Below are 13118 nucleotides of genomic sequence, written 5' to 3' on the forward strand. Positions count from 1 at the left end.
TTACGTTACTTACCAGAAATTCTCAATTTTTACTCCATGTAGTGAAGCTTGTGCCACAAAGTACTTATTTCTCAAATCGGAGATCATATTTTACATACTCCCTCCGTCACGGTTTAGAAGGCACACTTGGAAATTCTCTGCGACCTAGATGGTTATCTATTGGTTGTGAGATGGGTTAAAAAATAGCATTCACACTACGCATACATATAGAAATAGTATATCGAAGTACTAATTAGCTACTAGAAATAAATGCAATACGCCCTAAACCTTGTCTATTGTGAAAACATACGCAAATTTAACTGTGCCTTCTAAACTGTGACGAAGGGAGTAGTACAAGTTTTAACAAAAAAAATACTTTTCGAAATGTGTGAGGTAGAATAACCACCTGCTCTACTCCCTCCATCCGTTTATTCAGGGCCTAAACCAAAGCCAGAACGTGGGAATAACCATCATCATCAAACTGCAATAAGTAGTACTCAAGATTTTCTATAAAAGTGATACTATGTAATAAGAATACCATTGCTGTTTTCCTTTTTTTAGCGGCAGAATACCATTGCTGTTTTGGAAACGACAACTGTACGTGTACTGGTGCTTCGCTGTAGAGAGCGTGCAACAGCTAGCTCATGAATGCACGCGGTATCAATCCATCCAGCACTAGCAGTAGCTGCATGCATGCATGCATGCACGCAGGCCGTCGCGAAGCTCGTTAATGGCTGCCAAAACGCCTCCGCGTGAGAGAAATGGACTCGTGAGTCCGCTATATAACCTGCACTTCTCTCCCCTCTCCTCGTCCACTCCGCCGGCCCTACCCCCGGATCGCCCCCCTCCGCTCACGCCCTCTTGCACCGCCGGACTCCCGGACCTCCTTGCCATGGCGGCCGCCGCGCTCAGGGCTCAGCTCAACGCCCTCGTCGACTCCATGTTCACCACGGTGAGTCCCCTTCCCTTACATCCCATCTAATCGCCGTGTGCTTGCTTGTGATCTGGAATCACTGGGCCGGATTGCCTGATCTTTCCTCTTGTGTGATCATCTAGGGTATTGTGGACGAGGCTTTCCAACACCTGCGGTCGGTGGAGCAGGAGGGCTTCCTCGCCGAGGTCGTCAACCTCTTCATCCACGACGCCGACAACATCCTCAACCAAGTCGCCCACCTGCTGTCCGTACCACCGCCCCTACGCCCTCCCTCCCCCTCTGCTAGCTCTTGCTATCTCGTGTTGGGTGGTATTGATTTCATCTGCTCTCTCTGCTTAACTTGTGATTCGCAGGAACCAGCCCGTGGTGAACTTCAGCAGGGTGGGCGCACTGGTGCATCAGCTAAAGGGGTGCAGCGGCAGGTGATGACCATGATAAACCATTTATTTCCCCGGCCCATTTTTAACTCTCGACGCCGTGCAATTAAGATGTGTTTGTCATCGGCATGCAGTTTTTGTGTCGTTTGCGTTGTCGTATATAGTCGTAAGTAGAAGAGCCGAATTTAGTTGTGTTCCGTGCAACGGAAGTGCCGGTACCCATGCGAACGGCAATGTTATGGGTCGGCGAGGATAAGTCCGTCGTCTTGCGAACGTTTCTAGTATATATTATACTAATGATATGCTATATATTCAGCGGTGACAACGATCGCGGTTTTTCTCGAATGTCAGCGGTATCAATGTTGCTTCTCTTCAGGTGTGCCGGTACATCTGGGCATGTTATTCATGTTGTTTGCGCCTGTTGTGTAACCATATTTGGAAGAGTTGGGTTTAGTTGTGTTTTCTGTAACAGAATTGCCGGTATTACTGCCAGTGTCAATGCTCTAGCTCGGCAAGGAAAAAACTATCGTTTTGCGAATTTTTCGGGTATTAATGTACGTGATGCCGACCGTAGGTTTTTTGGTTAGTCCACGACATCAATGTTTTTTTTTCTGTTTAGATGTGATGGCGCAGACACGGATCGTGTCGTGTGTGGCTGTCTTATAACCATATGTAGAAGGGCTGAATTTAGTTGTGTTTTGCATAACAGAGTTGTCTGTATTCATGCCAATGGAAATGTTATAGCTCAGCCAAGAAAACTTTGCCGTTTTGCAAACAAATTTAGTATTGTTGAATCTGCATTTCAACCAATGGCATTATTCTAGGTTAGGAATGAGAAATTTGTCGTTCCGCAAGCATTTCTAGTATTGATTATATGCTATTCTATATGATGCCATTGTTCATTTTCTGGCTTCTGGACGTGTCGGCGCAGGGTGTATACGTCATGAGCATGTGACTTGTGTCATTTGCACTGTCGTATAGCCATAACTAAAAGGTCCAACTTTAGTTGTCTTTCGTGCGTGCCAACGTTATGACTCTGCAAGAAAAAATTTGTTGGTTTGTAAATATTTCCAATACTACTAATCTGCTATTGCACATCAACCCATTTTTTTCTAGTTTATCGAACAATCTATTGTGTTGACAACCATGATAAGAAATGACACCTTGTGGATACGATTGTGACATCGGAAGTATGCTTATGTGTATCAACGTGCTGCAGCATTTAATAAGTTTGAGAAATTTCTAGTTCCCTGATTGGTGCTTCTTGGTATGTTTTCAGTGTTGGTGCTAAGAAAGTGAATCTCTCCTGCACCCACTTCCGTCAGTCTTATGAGGCAGAAAGTAAAGAAGGGTTAGTACTCAGTGTCTTATTATATTTGTTGCACAGTAATTATTCTCCACTCTATGTATTTTTCAAATTTTGCATATAAACCTGTGAGTTGAATATTTAGCTCAAACCAACCTAGTATTCTTTTCACTTGATCTGCAATCACATGATTGGTACAATTTGGTTCATTATCTGAATGTGCTAATGTTTGATGCTCCTTTTGTAACTTGTGGGCTTGACTTCTATTTCTAGCACAACTGAGATGGTAAAAGCTTTTATTTTTCAAATACAGGATCAAAATTTCTGAACCGTTTCTGTTCAGTTCGCTTGATCTCTCCAAAATTTGATAATGTGTATGTTTGCATTATTCCAGGTGCCTCATGGCATTGGACCTTGTTAGGAATGAGTTTTATGATGTGCGCAACAAACTACAAACAATGATTCAGGTAGCACCTTATGTGCCTAGCTATGTTGGCTTTTGACTTCCGATTTCTCACTAGTATGATAATCCATAGATTGCTCATATATCGTTTAGGATCAAAATGAATAACCTGAATCTTATTCTTGTTCGGTGTTAAAATTTGTCTAAATATACTTTTGGGTTTTCTAAAACACTTAATAAGTCGAGGTGTTTGAAATTATCATGCCTTAATTTTGTCGTCTCTTTTAGTAGATGTATGGGGTAGCCCTACAAAGTGGAATTTCTCTGTTTCCCATCATAACTTAACAAGTATAAAGGAGTAAGATGTGGACCAACTTGTAACTAATTTGTGAAACCATGTGACTTGAGCACCACAATGCGTTGTAGACCGGTCGTACTCATTAACCTATTATTCTTTTGATGCAGCTGGAGCAGCAGATCACGGCCATGGGTCCTCAGTAGTAGCAACTGAAGCAAAAGGATCATGGCCCCATATGATCCCTATCATGATGGGGTGTATGTATCGCTAAAGATGTTCAAGTGGTGTCTGGGTTTGGAGGGCGTGCTCGTAACCCTGTGAAAGACACTTGTTGTCATGTGTGTCAATGTTTGTGTCTGTCAACTCTATGTACCTTGTGTGTCATGGATTATTTGGTCGGTTGTTTGTTGGTGACATGAATCTCTCTCTCTCTCTCTCTCTCTCTCTCTCTCTCTCTCTTCGATTACATTCTTGTGGAACTACACCAGAGTGTGACGTGTGTGTGTCTGCCTTGTGCTCTAAAGTGTTACTACTGGCTGGTATACCGAGAGTGCAGTAAATCACCATTTTCATTGCTGGTTGTTGCATCCGTTTCGAACTCATCTAGGATGACACCAAGCTCAGCAATGAGATCGACTACAGTCAACTCGGGCATCCTCTTTGCATATCCCAGACGGATGACCTCCATCCTCATGCATGAGTTGCACATTACACACTTGGGTAGCTCCTCAACTGAAGTTCCTCTTCTAACCGGGTTATTTCTCAGAGACAACTCTGAGTTTCGGTTTCGAAAAGAAAAAAAACTCTAAGTTGCCACTGTGGACTTTAATTACCTCTGGTATGATAATCTAGGGCGTTGTGGACGAGGGTTTCCAACACCTGCAGTCGGTGGAGCAGGAGGGCTTCCTCGCCGAGGTCGTCAACCTCTTCCTCCACGACGCCGACACAACATCCTCAACGAAGTTGCCTTCCGATTGTTCGTACCGCCGCCCCTACGCCCTCCCTCCCCCTCTGCTCTTGTTATCTCGTGTTGGGTATTGATTTCGTGTGCTTTGCTTAACTTGTGATTCGCAGGAACCAGCCCCTGGTGAACTCCGACGGGGTGGGCGCACTGGTGGATGAGCTCAAGGGGTGCAGCGGCAGGTGATTGCCATGATAAACATTTTATTTCCCTAGCCCATTATATAATTGTCGATGTCGTGTAATTCAGATGTGTTTGTCATCGGCATGCAGTTCGTGTCGTTTTCGTTGTTGCATAGCCATAAGTAGAAGAACCGAATTTAGTTCTTGTTTCGTGTAACGGAAGTACCGGCAGTATCCATGCCAACGGCAATTTATCACTCGGTTAGGATAACTTTTTCTCCTTGCAAGTGATGCTTTGGTATTAATGATATGCTATTCAGCCTAATGGCGGTTTTTCTCGTATGTCAAGGTATCGGTGTTGCTTCTATTCAGGTGTGTCGGTGCAGTGTATACATCAAGGGGGTGTTATTCATGTCGTTTGCGGCTGTTGTGTCACCATATTTAGAAGAGATGGGTTTAGTTGTGTTTCCTGTAATAGAATTGCCGGTATTACTGCCCAGTGTCAATGCTCTAGCTCGGCAAGGAAAACAATTGCCGTTTTGCAAACATTTCTTTTCTTTTCTTTGCGGGGTTTTTGCGAACATTTCGGGTATTAATGATTTTCTATTCTATGTAACACAAAACCGTGGGTTTTGGGTTTTTCCACGACATCAATGTCATTTCCATTCAGATGTGATGGTGCAAACACGAATCGTGTTGTGTGCGGCTGTCGTATAACCAGGGGCGGAGGCAGGATTGGAGCTTAAACGGGGCCGAACATGGTGATTCTCACTTAGAGGGGGCCAAGAAAGCTAATTTTGTCTAAACATCATGTCTAAACTAGCCTTAAGTACAAAATCATTCGTATTATACAATGCCATAGGGGGGGCCAGGGCCCCTGCTGGTCCCCCCCTAGCTCCGCCACTGCGTATAACCATATGCAGAATGGCTGAATTTAGTTGTGTTTTCGTGTAACACAGTTGTCGGCATTCATGCCAATGGAAATGGTATAGCTTGGCAAGAAAAACTTTGTTTTGTGGGAAAATTTATTGTTACTGAATCTGCATTTCGACCAATGGCATGAGAAATTTGTTGTTCTCCAAAAAAATCTAGTACTTTATTATATTCTATTTCACATAATACCAATGTTCATTTTCTGGTTTCTGGTATGACGTTGTTTCTATTCGGACCCGTCGGTGTGGGGTGTGTACGTCATGAGCATGTGGCTTGTGGCGTTTGCACTATTGTGACATCGCAAGTATGCTTATGCATATCGATATGCTGCAGCGTTTAATAAGTTTGAGAAATTTCTTGTTCCCTAATTGGCGCTTCTTGTATGTTTTCAGTGTTGGTGCTAAGAAAGTGAATCTCTCCTGCAACCGCTTCCGTCAGTTTTATGAGGCAAAAAGTAAAGAAGGGTCAATATTCAGTACCTTATTTATATTTATTAACAAGTAATTATTCTCCTCTCTATGTATTTTTATAATTTTGCATGTAAACCCGGCGAGCTGATTTCGTATATTTAACTCATACCAATCTAGTATTCTTAAGATCTAACCTGCTTCTTCAATTCATGTGCAATGACATGATTTGTAGAACTCAGTTCATTACCTGAATGTGCTAATCTTTGATTATTATCTTGTAACTTGTTGTCTCTAGACTTCTGTAGATAGCACAACTGAACTCTTAGATGGCTAGTGTGTTTTTTTCGAACAGAGGGTTACATTTTCTGAACCATTTTCATTCAGTTCGCTCGACGTCTCCAGAATTTGACAATGTGCATGTTTACGTTATTCCAGGTGTCTCATGGCATTGGCGCTTGTCACGAATGAGTTTTCTGATGTGCGCGACAAGCTCCACACCATGATACGGGTAACACCTTTTGTGCATACGTTGGCTTTTGACTTCCAACGTGTCACTAGTATCATAATATATCCATAGATTGGTCATATATCCTCATTTAGGGTAAGAAAGAATAATTTTCTGGTGTTCAAATTTATCTAGATATACTTTTCGGTTTTCTAATACACTTAAGTCGAGGTCTTTGAAATGTGTATGTCTTATTTTTGTCATCACTTGTACTAGATGTATGGGGTAGCTCTAAGAAGTGGAATTTCTTTGTTTCCCATCATAACTTAACAAGTATTGGAGTAAGATGCGGACCAACTTATAACTGATTTGTGAAACCATGTGACCTGAGTCGTAGACCGGCCGTAGTCATTAACCTGTTATTCTTTTGTGCAGTTGGAGCAGCAGATCGCGGCCATTGGTCCTCGGTAGTAGAATTTGAAGCAAAAAGATGATGGCCCTGTGTGATTCCTGGCATGTAGACGTGTTCAAGGAGTGTCTGTGTTTGGAGGGCATGCTCATAACCCTGTTAAAGAAACTTGTTGTCATGTGTGTCTGTCAACTATATGCACTTGCGTGTCATGGATGCCCGCAGGCTGTGTGTAAACTCTATGCTTGATTTGGTTACACAGTACACACTTTGGGTGGCTCCTCGACTAACGTTCCTCTTCTGACCAGGTTATTTCACAGAGACAACTCTGAGTTGCCATGAGTAGCTACTCATGCCCCTTCGTCTAGGGTATGTTTGACTGATAAACAAAGTTAACTCTACCATTTTTTTGAGGAAATTATAACAAAAAAATGTTCAAGACCAAGCTTTGGCTCTTGGTTGGTTAGATATTTACCAAAATCATTAGTACACCCAGTCCATGCCCTTCCTGTTCCGTGCGTAAGGCGACACATAGGGTGAGCAAACATGCAACCTCTCCAATCATATTTCGGCTAGGTCCACTTACATTTATCTTTTGTCGCTGGCACGAGTTGGTTCCGCTGTTTTTATGTTCTGTTGGTACTTTTTTATTTGGACTTTTATAACTACCAAACGTTCGGATTTTAGCAATAGGCAAAAACTATTCTTATTCCATTCTAATTATATACATGCATGCATTAAAATAATTAATTTTCCTTTCACATGCGCTCCTCCCTCTAATTACATGCATATGTGCACTAAAAGACGAAAAGATGATGTCATCCTAGATTTTTTTAAAATTTCAAAATGTTTTGTAGCTCAAACCGTCGCTTCGATTGAAAAACCGTCTTCACAAAAAAAAATCTTCTCGACGAGATCTTCGAAACTAGATCCCATGTTGATATATTCCGATAACTTTTTTTCGGACCAAAAGTTACCACATCTGGGCTACGTAAGTTATCACATTTGTCATACATAAGTTACCGTGTCACTTACAGAAAAGTTTTCGTGGGTGTGTTTTCAACAAACTTTTATCCCAGGGTCAAAAGGTGATTATGATGTTTGTAGTGAGTTATCAGCTTTGTTGTGTATATTATCATGTTGCGGAAAAATTATCGGGTATGTTTTTCAACAATTTTTATTAACTCGGTCAAAAAATTACTGTGATATTTGTATATGAGTTATCATCTCTCATGTGCGTGTATTATCATGTTATTTACACGTGAGTTATTTGGAGGTATTTTTTAACAACATTTTTCCTTGATCAAAAAGTTACCACATCTAGATTAAGTAAGTTATCAGCTCTGTTGTATGTATATTACCATGTTATTTACACAGAAATTATTAGGGTATGTTTCCAACAAACATTTATCCCGGGGTCAAAAGTTACAGTGGGTTTTGTAGCGAGTTATCAACTCCATTGTGTATAATACCGTGTTATTTGCACAAGTATCGGGAATATGTTTTCCAACAAATCCCCCCTCCCCCCTTGCGGTTCACCTAAGTATCAGGTATGTGGTGCTTCTATTACCATGATATTCACGCAAGCGTTATCGAGGTTATATTTTTCAACAATTTTTCCTCGGGGTCCAAGTTATCATGGTGTTTGTACCTAAGTTATCATGTATATGATGAGTTATTATCATGATGTTTATACAAAAGTTACTGGGGGTACATTTTGACAACTTTTTTCCTTCGGGTCAAAGTTGTTGTGGTGTTTGTGCCTAAGTTATCAGGGTTGCCATGAATAAAAAAACATGTTGTTTACACATAAATTATCGGGGAGATGTTTTAATAATTTTTCCACCCTCGGTCGAAGTTACCATGACATTTATACGTAAGTTATCGGGTCCTGGTGCACAAATTACCATGACATTTGCACAGAAGTTACCGTGGTATATTTCAACCCAAAAAGTCCCTCATGTAAAGTTGCCATGATATTTACAACGAGGCTACATGGATAAAGTATACAACCCCTTGGTATATGGAAGACTACAAGACAACTTGAGGAATCCAAAAAAAACACAAGACCAAAAATGTTTTTTTGGCTCATATAAAAGTGAAGAAAAGATTAATTGTCATATTTCTACTTATCGGACAACAATCAAGACATGGTGAGTTAGTCAGTACAGCATTGCTACATCATAGGGGTTGTTGGTTCGAGTCCCACTTTAGACGATTACTTTTTCTCGAAAATTTTACATAAAAGGTTGATATGCATAACATCGAATATGTGATGTGCATGGTCATAGACACCACAAGCAAAGGTTTTCGAACTCATTCATTCCATCACTACCACTAAATTGCTCAGAGAAAAAAAGTACTATCATTGGCAGACAAACGAATGGAAGAAGATAATGCCTTGAAATTAGTTTCATGGACAAAGCATGCAAACTGCTAAAAAAAAGTGTTTTAATTGTGGTGACGTCACTCTATAGGTCAAGTATGATGATTATCATTTACTCTGCTAAAAGACTTGTAGTGGTGTGGTGGTTGCCCGTGATAGGTATTCTCTAGGAGACTCGATTTCGAACCCTGGCTGTGGCAATTTATTTTTTAACTTTTTCGCCTACGATGGCAGTTAACAAGAAAAAAAAGGGGGAAAGGGAATCGGGAGTGGGAGGGATCTGGTCGTTCGGATCTTTCGCAATCTTCCGAATGTTCGGAAGATACATTTACCATTTTTATTTATCAGTCTAGTTTTCTGTTAATTTTTTCCCCTCAACAAATAATTTTCTGTTATCGCTTATTTTGGTTTTTATTTTTATATATAATTTTCCTTTTATTTTTCTATTTGATTTTTTATATTTTTATTTATTTTCTTCTTTATTTCTTTTTTACGTTTCTTTTTAATTTTCATTTTATTTTATTTCTTATTTCTTAGTGGCATTTTTGTGTGGTTCCTTTCTCATTTTATTATATCTAAAATATTCAGGATATTTTACAAAAAGAAATTATAATCCAGCATTCTTTACTTTCGATGAACATTTTAAAATTTTGTGAACATATTATAAAATACACAGACATTTCATAAGTACTACTAAATAATCATTTTCGGAAATTCACAGTAACATTATAAATTAGCGATTGTTTTTCAAATTTTGGGATTTACACTAAAACAAACATGCGCCCTCTCTGATCATTCTAGGCCAGGCCCACTTCCATTTCACTCGTGTCGCTAGCAAGAGTTGGTTCGCTGATTCCTTTTCTTATACTAGACGACACCCCACGCGTTGCAGCAGGAACATGGGGGAATTGGTTGTGATATATTATTTTTGTTATTTTGTTTCCATGCATTTGAATATGGCACTAAAGATTTAAAATACATTTTTATTTGATTATATATTATTACAAAATAAATATTAAGTTGTATCTCTCATGCATGTTGAGAGAAATAAAAGTAGTGGAGTTGATAAAGTGGTATGTGTTCATGGTGAGGGAATTAGTATAGGTAGCATTTTCATGCATGCATGTTTGAAGAAATAAATGTAGTGGAGTAGATGATGTGGCATGTGTGCATGTTGATATAAATAAGGTAGTGGGGATGAACTTCTTAGGTATATAGGATTAGTTGTTTCTAGTTTTCTGTAGCTTTCTGGTTGGGTTTTCTTCCATTTTCGGGGAATTACTTGTTTTTTCTTCCATTTTCTGTTTATGTCACCTTTATATTTTGTATCCTTTTATTTCTATATTTTGTTCATTTTCCCTTTCTTTTTTCATTATCCTTTTTTATTTCTTCCTTTTTGTTTATGTTTGTTTCCCTTTATTTTATTATGATCTTAAAATTCATGAACCTTTTCTAAAACCCTTGAACATTTGTATAAATCATCATTCCTTACTTTCCATGGGCTTTTCTATAATTTTTTGCATATTTTGAAGTTCATTAATATTTTCTAAAATATCAGCACTTTGAAAATTCGGCATTTTTAAAAATTTGTGAACATTTATAAAGTTTTACGAGCATTTTATAATTGTGTGAGATTTTTTTAAAATTATAAAATGTTTTTCAAATTGATGAAAATAATTAATTCTTGCAAATAGTTTTTACATTTATGACTATATTTTAGAAATCCTCAACATTTTTGAAATTCGTGACAATTTCATAAACTGTTTGACATTCATATATGACAATTGTGAAAATAATATTATCTTCTAAAAAATTAGAAAACATTGAAATACTGAGCATGGCCAACTAAAAAAAAGTTCGTGCACCACTCATCAGTTACCGGCGGTCGAGCATTTCGTACTACCTGAGCAAAATTTACAAAGGATCGTCAAAACCAGGTGACGGGCAGCTAGCTCACCAGCGTAGAGGCACACGTTTGCCTCTTGTTCCACGCATAACACGCAGAATAGGAGCTCTCCATGTCCATAGCCAAGTCTAGTTATTCTAGTTATTACTTTTATAATACTCTCTTTAATCCAAAATAAGTGGTAGAGTTTAAAACTAAGGTTAGATCAACCTTAGTTCAAAACTATGACAGTTACTATGGACCAGAGGGAGTAGTAACGGACTGACCCTGAGGCACAGGCAGAGAGACCCAAAATCCTTTTCATAGCAATTATCATCTTTTTTTGAGACAAATAGAATTTATCATCTGAAAGGGCCCTAAGCATCGGGTTGGGCTGGGCTGTGACTGTGCATTACGGCCCATGTTTCGCACCAATGACCAGCTCTGGGCCGCACGCCCCACAAAGTGTGAGCTCTCTCGTCCACGTACTCTTCTTAGCCAAGAGGTACGGGGAACCTATTCCCCGCTCAGGCCGGGGAATAGCGACCAAACACACACACACCCGCCCGCAGTATGTGGTCCGTGTGATTCTCTTTTTTTGCCTGTTTTCTCTTTTTTTTACCTTTTTATATTTCTTCCTTTTCAAATCTTTGACTTTTCAAAATCATGAACTTTTTTAAAGTAATGAGCAATTCTTAAATTCATGAAAGTTATCAACAATCATGAACAAATTGGAACTTCATAAAATATTTCAAAAATCGAGAAGAATCTTCGTCTCCATGATTTTTATAAATATGTGAACAATTTTCAAACTCATGAATATTTTTCAAATTCGTGATTTTTTTATGAATTCATGAACATTTGAAATTTGTGTACCTTTCTCAAACTCACAAATATTTACTGAAATTTATGCCAATTTTTGAATAATGGACATTTTTTCAATTCCTCGAACAATATTCCTGAAAACATCCGTGAATTGTTTCTGAATTTTCGAAATTTTATTGAAATTTACCTATCATTTTTTAATTCAACATTTTATGCAAGTTGGGAACTATTTTACATATTCATGAACATATTTAATTCGCCAAATGTTTTCAAATCAGAGTTTTAGAAATTCAAACCATTTTCTAAATTTGTGAACATATTTTTAATTCATTAATAATTTAAATATATTGATATTTTTTGAAATTTTTGAACAATTTAAAATTTTGGTGAACATTTTTTTAGATCCGGAAACTCAGAACATATTTTGAAAATCAGGAACAATTTTTTATTGTGTGCAAAATTTTGGAAAAAGACAATACAAAATAGGGAACATGCTTTGAAGTTCATAATGTTTTTGCTAATCCCAAACATTTATTAAATTTTTTTCATATGGTTGGGCCCTGCGCACAATTATAAATGCAACTAAACTCAGCTCATATGTGCGGCGAATCTTGGGTCATTCGGACAGTCTGCCATGTTAGACCCGAGAGTCTCTCAAGTTTTTATCTCTGTTCAAGTTGTTCCCTGCAAACACTTGTCTTTTGTTTTGTCTCCGTCCAAATTGTTCCCACTGTCTTGCCCTCTTCCCGACGTCGTTGTCGTCCCTCGTCCAATCCAACCCGAAGTTCATCGCCATCCCCCATCTGGCTTAACTAGGAGCTCCGTCGTTGTCACCCGTCCGGCCCAGGTGTCATCGCCGCCCTCGACGCCACCCAGAATATCATAGTCCGCCCGACGTGCACCTCGCCCAACATGTGTTTGATAAGATTTTCAAGCTATTTTTAGTTTTTCCTTGTACATTTGTAGGGTCATGATGGATTCGTTTGAGGATGAGTTTGTTTACGCGGAGGTTGATGAGTTTATTTACAAGGAGTTCTTCAATCCGTTGTCATCAGACGACAACTACGACGATGATGAGTTGATGATAAGGATGAGCATATCAAAAAATGGAGAAAGAAAAGAGCATGTTCTCAACTTCTTCGGGTGGGATAACTGTTGCCCCAAATATGATAAATGGTGGTCATAGAGATCTCTATGTCGACTACTTTAGAGCCAAGCCGACATGTCATGTGGGCTTCTTTTGGCATCGCTACCATATTTACACGCCTTTATTCTTGTGCATGGTAGGATGAAGGAATATGATCCTTCATGGCGAGAAAGGATTGCATTGGAGCACTCTCCCCTCTCCAGAAATGCACAGCTTCTACGAGGATGCTTGCATATGGTACAATTGTGGATGCCATTGATGACTATGTTCGGGTGGGAGAGAGCACATGTCTTGACAC

General features: G+C 39.2%; 1 protein-coding gene and 1 pseudogene across 2 annotated transcripts; both read left to right on the forward strand.

Annotated features, from left to right (window-relative positions):
* The first annotated feature begins 758 nt into the window (after window positions 1–758).
* Window positions 759–3717, forward strand: LOC147974362 (histidine-containing phosphotransfer protein 2-like). 2 transcript variants are annotated; one of them, XM_087517418.1, is made up of 6 exons: window positions 763–931; window positions 1036–1157; window positions 1267–1335; window positions 2570–2641; window positions 2991–3063; window positions 3465–3717. In XM_087517418.1, the coding sequence occupies exons 1-6, from the start codon at window positions 872–874 to the stop codon at window positions 3498–3500; spliced, it is 432 nt and encodes a 143-aa protein (XP_087373544.1). In that variant the 5' UTR covers window positions 763–871; the 3' UTR covers window positions 3501–3717. The 2 variants fall into 2 exon arrangements, with proteins under 2 accessions (XP_087373546.1, XP_087373544.1); XM_087517420.1 differs by lacking the exon at window positions 2991–3063 and having other exon boundaries at window positions 759–931.
* Window positions 3523–6639, forward strand: LOC125526517 (histidine-containing phosphotransfer protein 2-like; annotated as a pseudogene).
* The last annotated feature ends 6479 nt before the right edge of the window (window positions 6640–13118 follow it).

This window comes from Triticum urartu, chromosome 4A (genome assembly GCF_056163025.1).
Source record: "Triticum urartu cultivar PI428250 chromosome 4A, HENAU_Tu73, whole genome shotgun sequence".
In the NCBI taxonomy this organism is placed as follows: Eukaryota; Viridiplantae; Streptophyta; class Magnoliopsida; order Poales; family Poaceae; genus Triticum; species Triticum urartu.

Bases quoted from the DNA above. Each gene is read 5' to 3' on its own strand.
- LOC147974362 (XM_087517418.1), top strand. From the start codon at position 872: ATGGCGGCCGCCGCGCTCAGGGCTCAGCTCAACGCCCTCGTCGACTCC. The intron at 1,158-1,266 runs GTCCGTACCACC...TGTGATTCGCAG, and splicing joins AACCAAGTCGCCCACCTGCT to GAACCAGCCCGTGGTGAACT. The intron at 3,064-3,464 runs GTAGCACCTTAT...CTTTTGATGCAG, and splicing joins AACTACAAACAATGATTCAG to CTGGAGCAGCAGATCACGGC.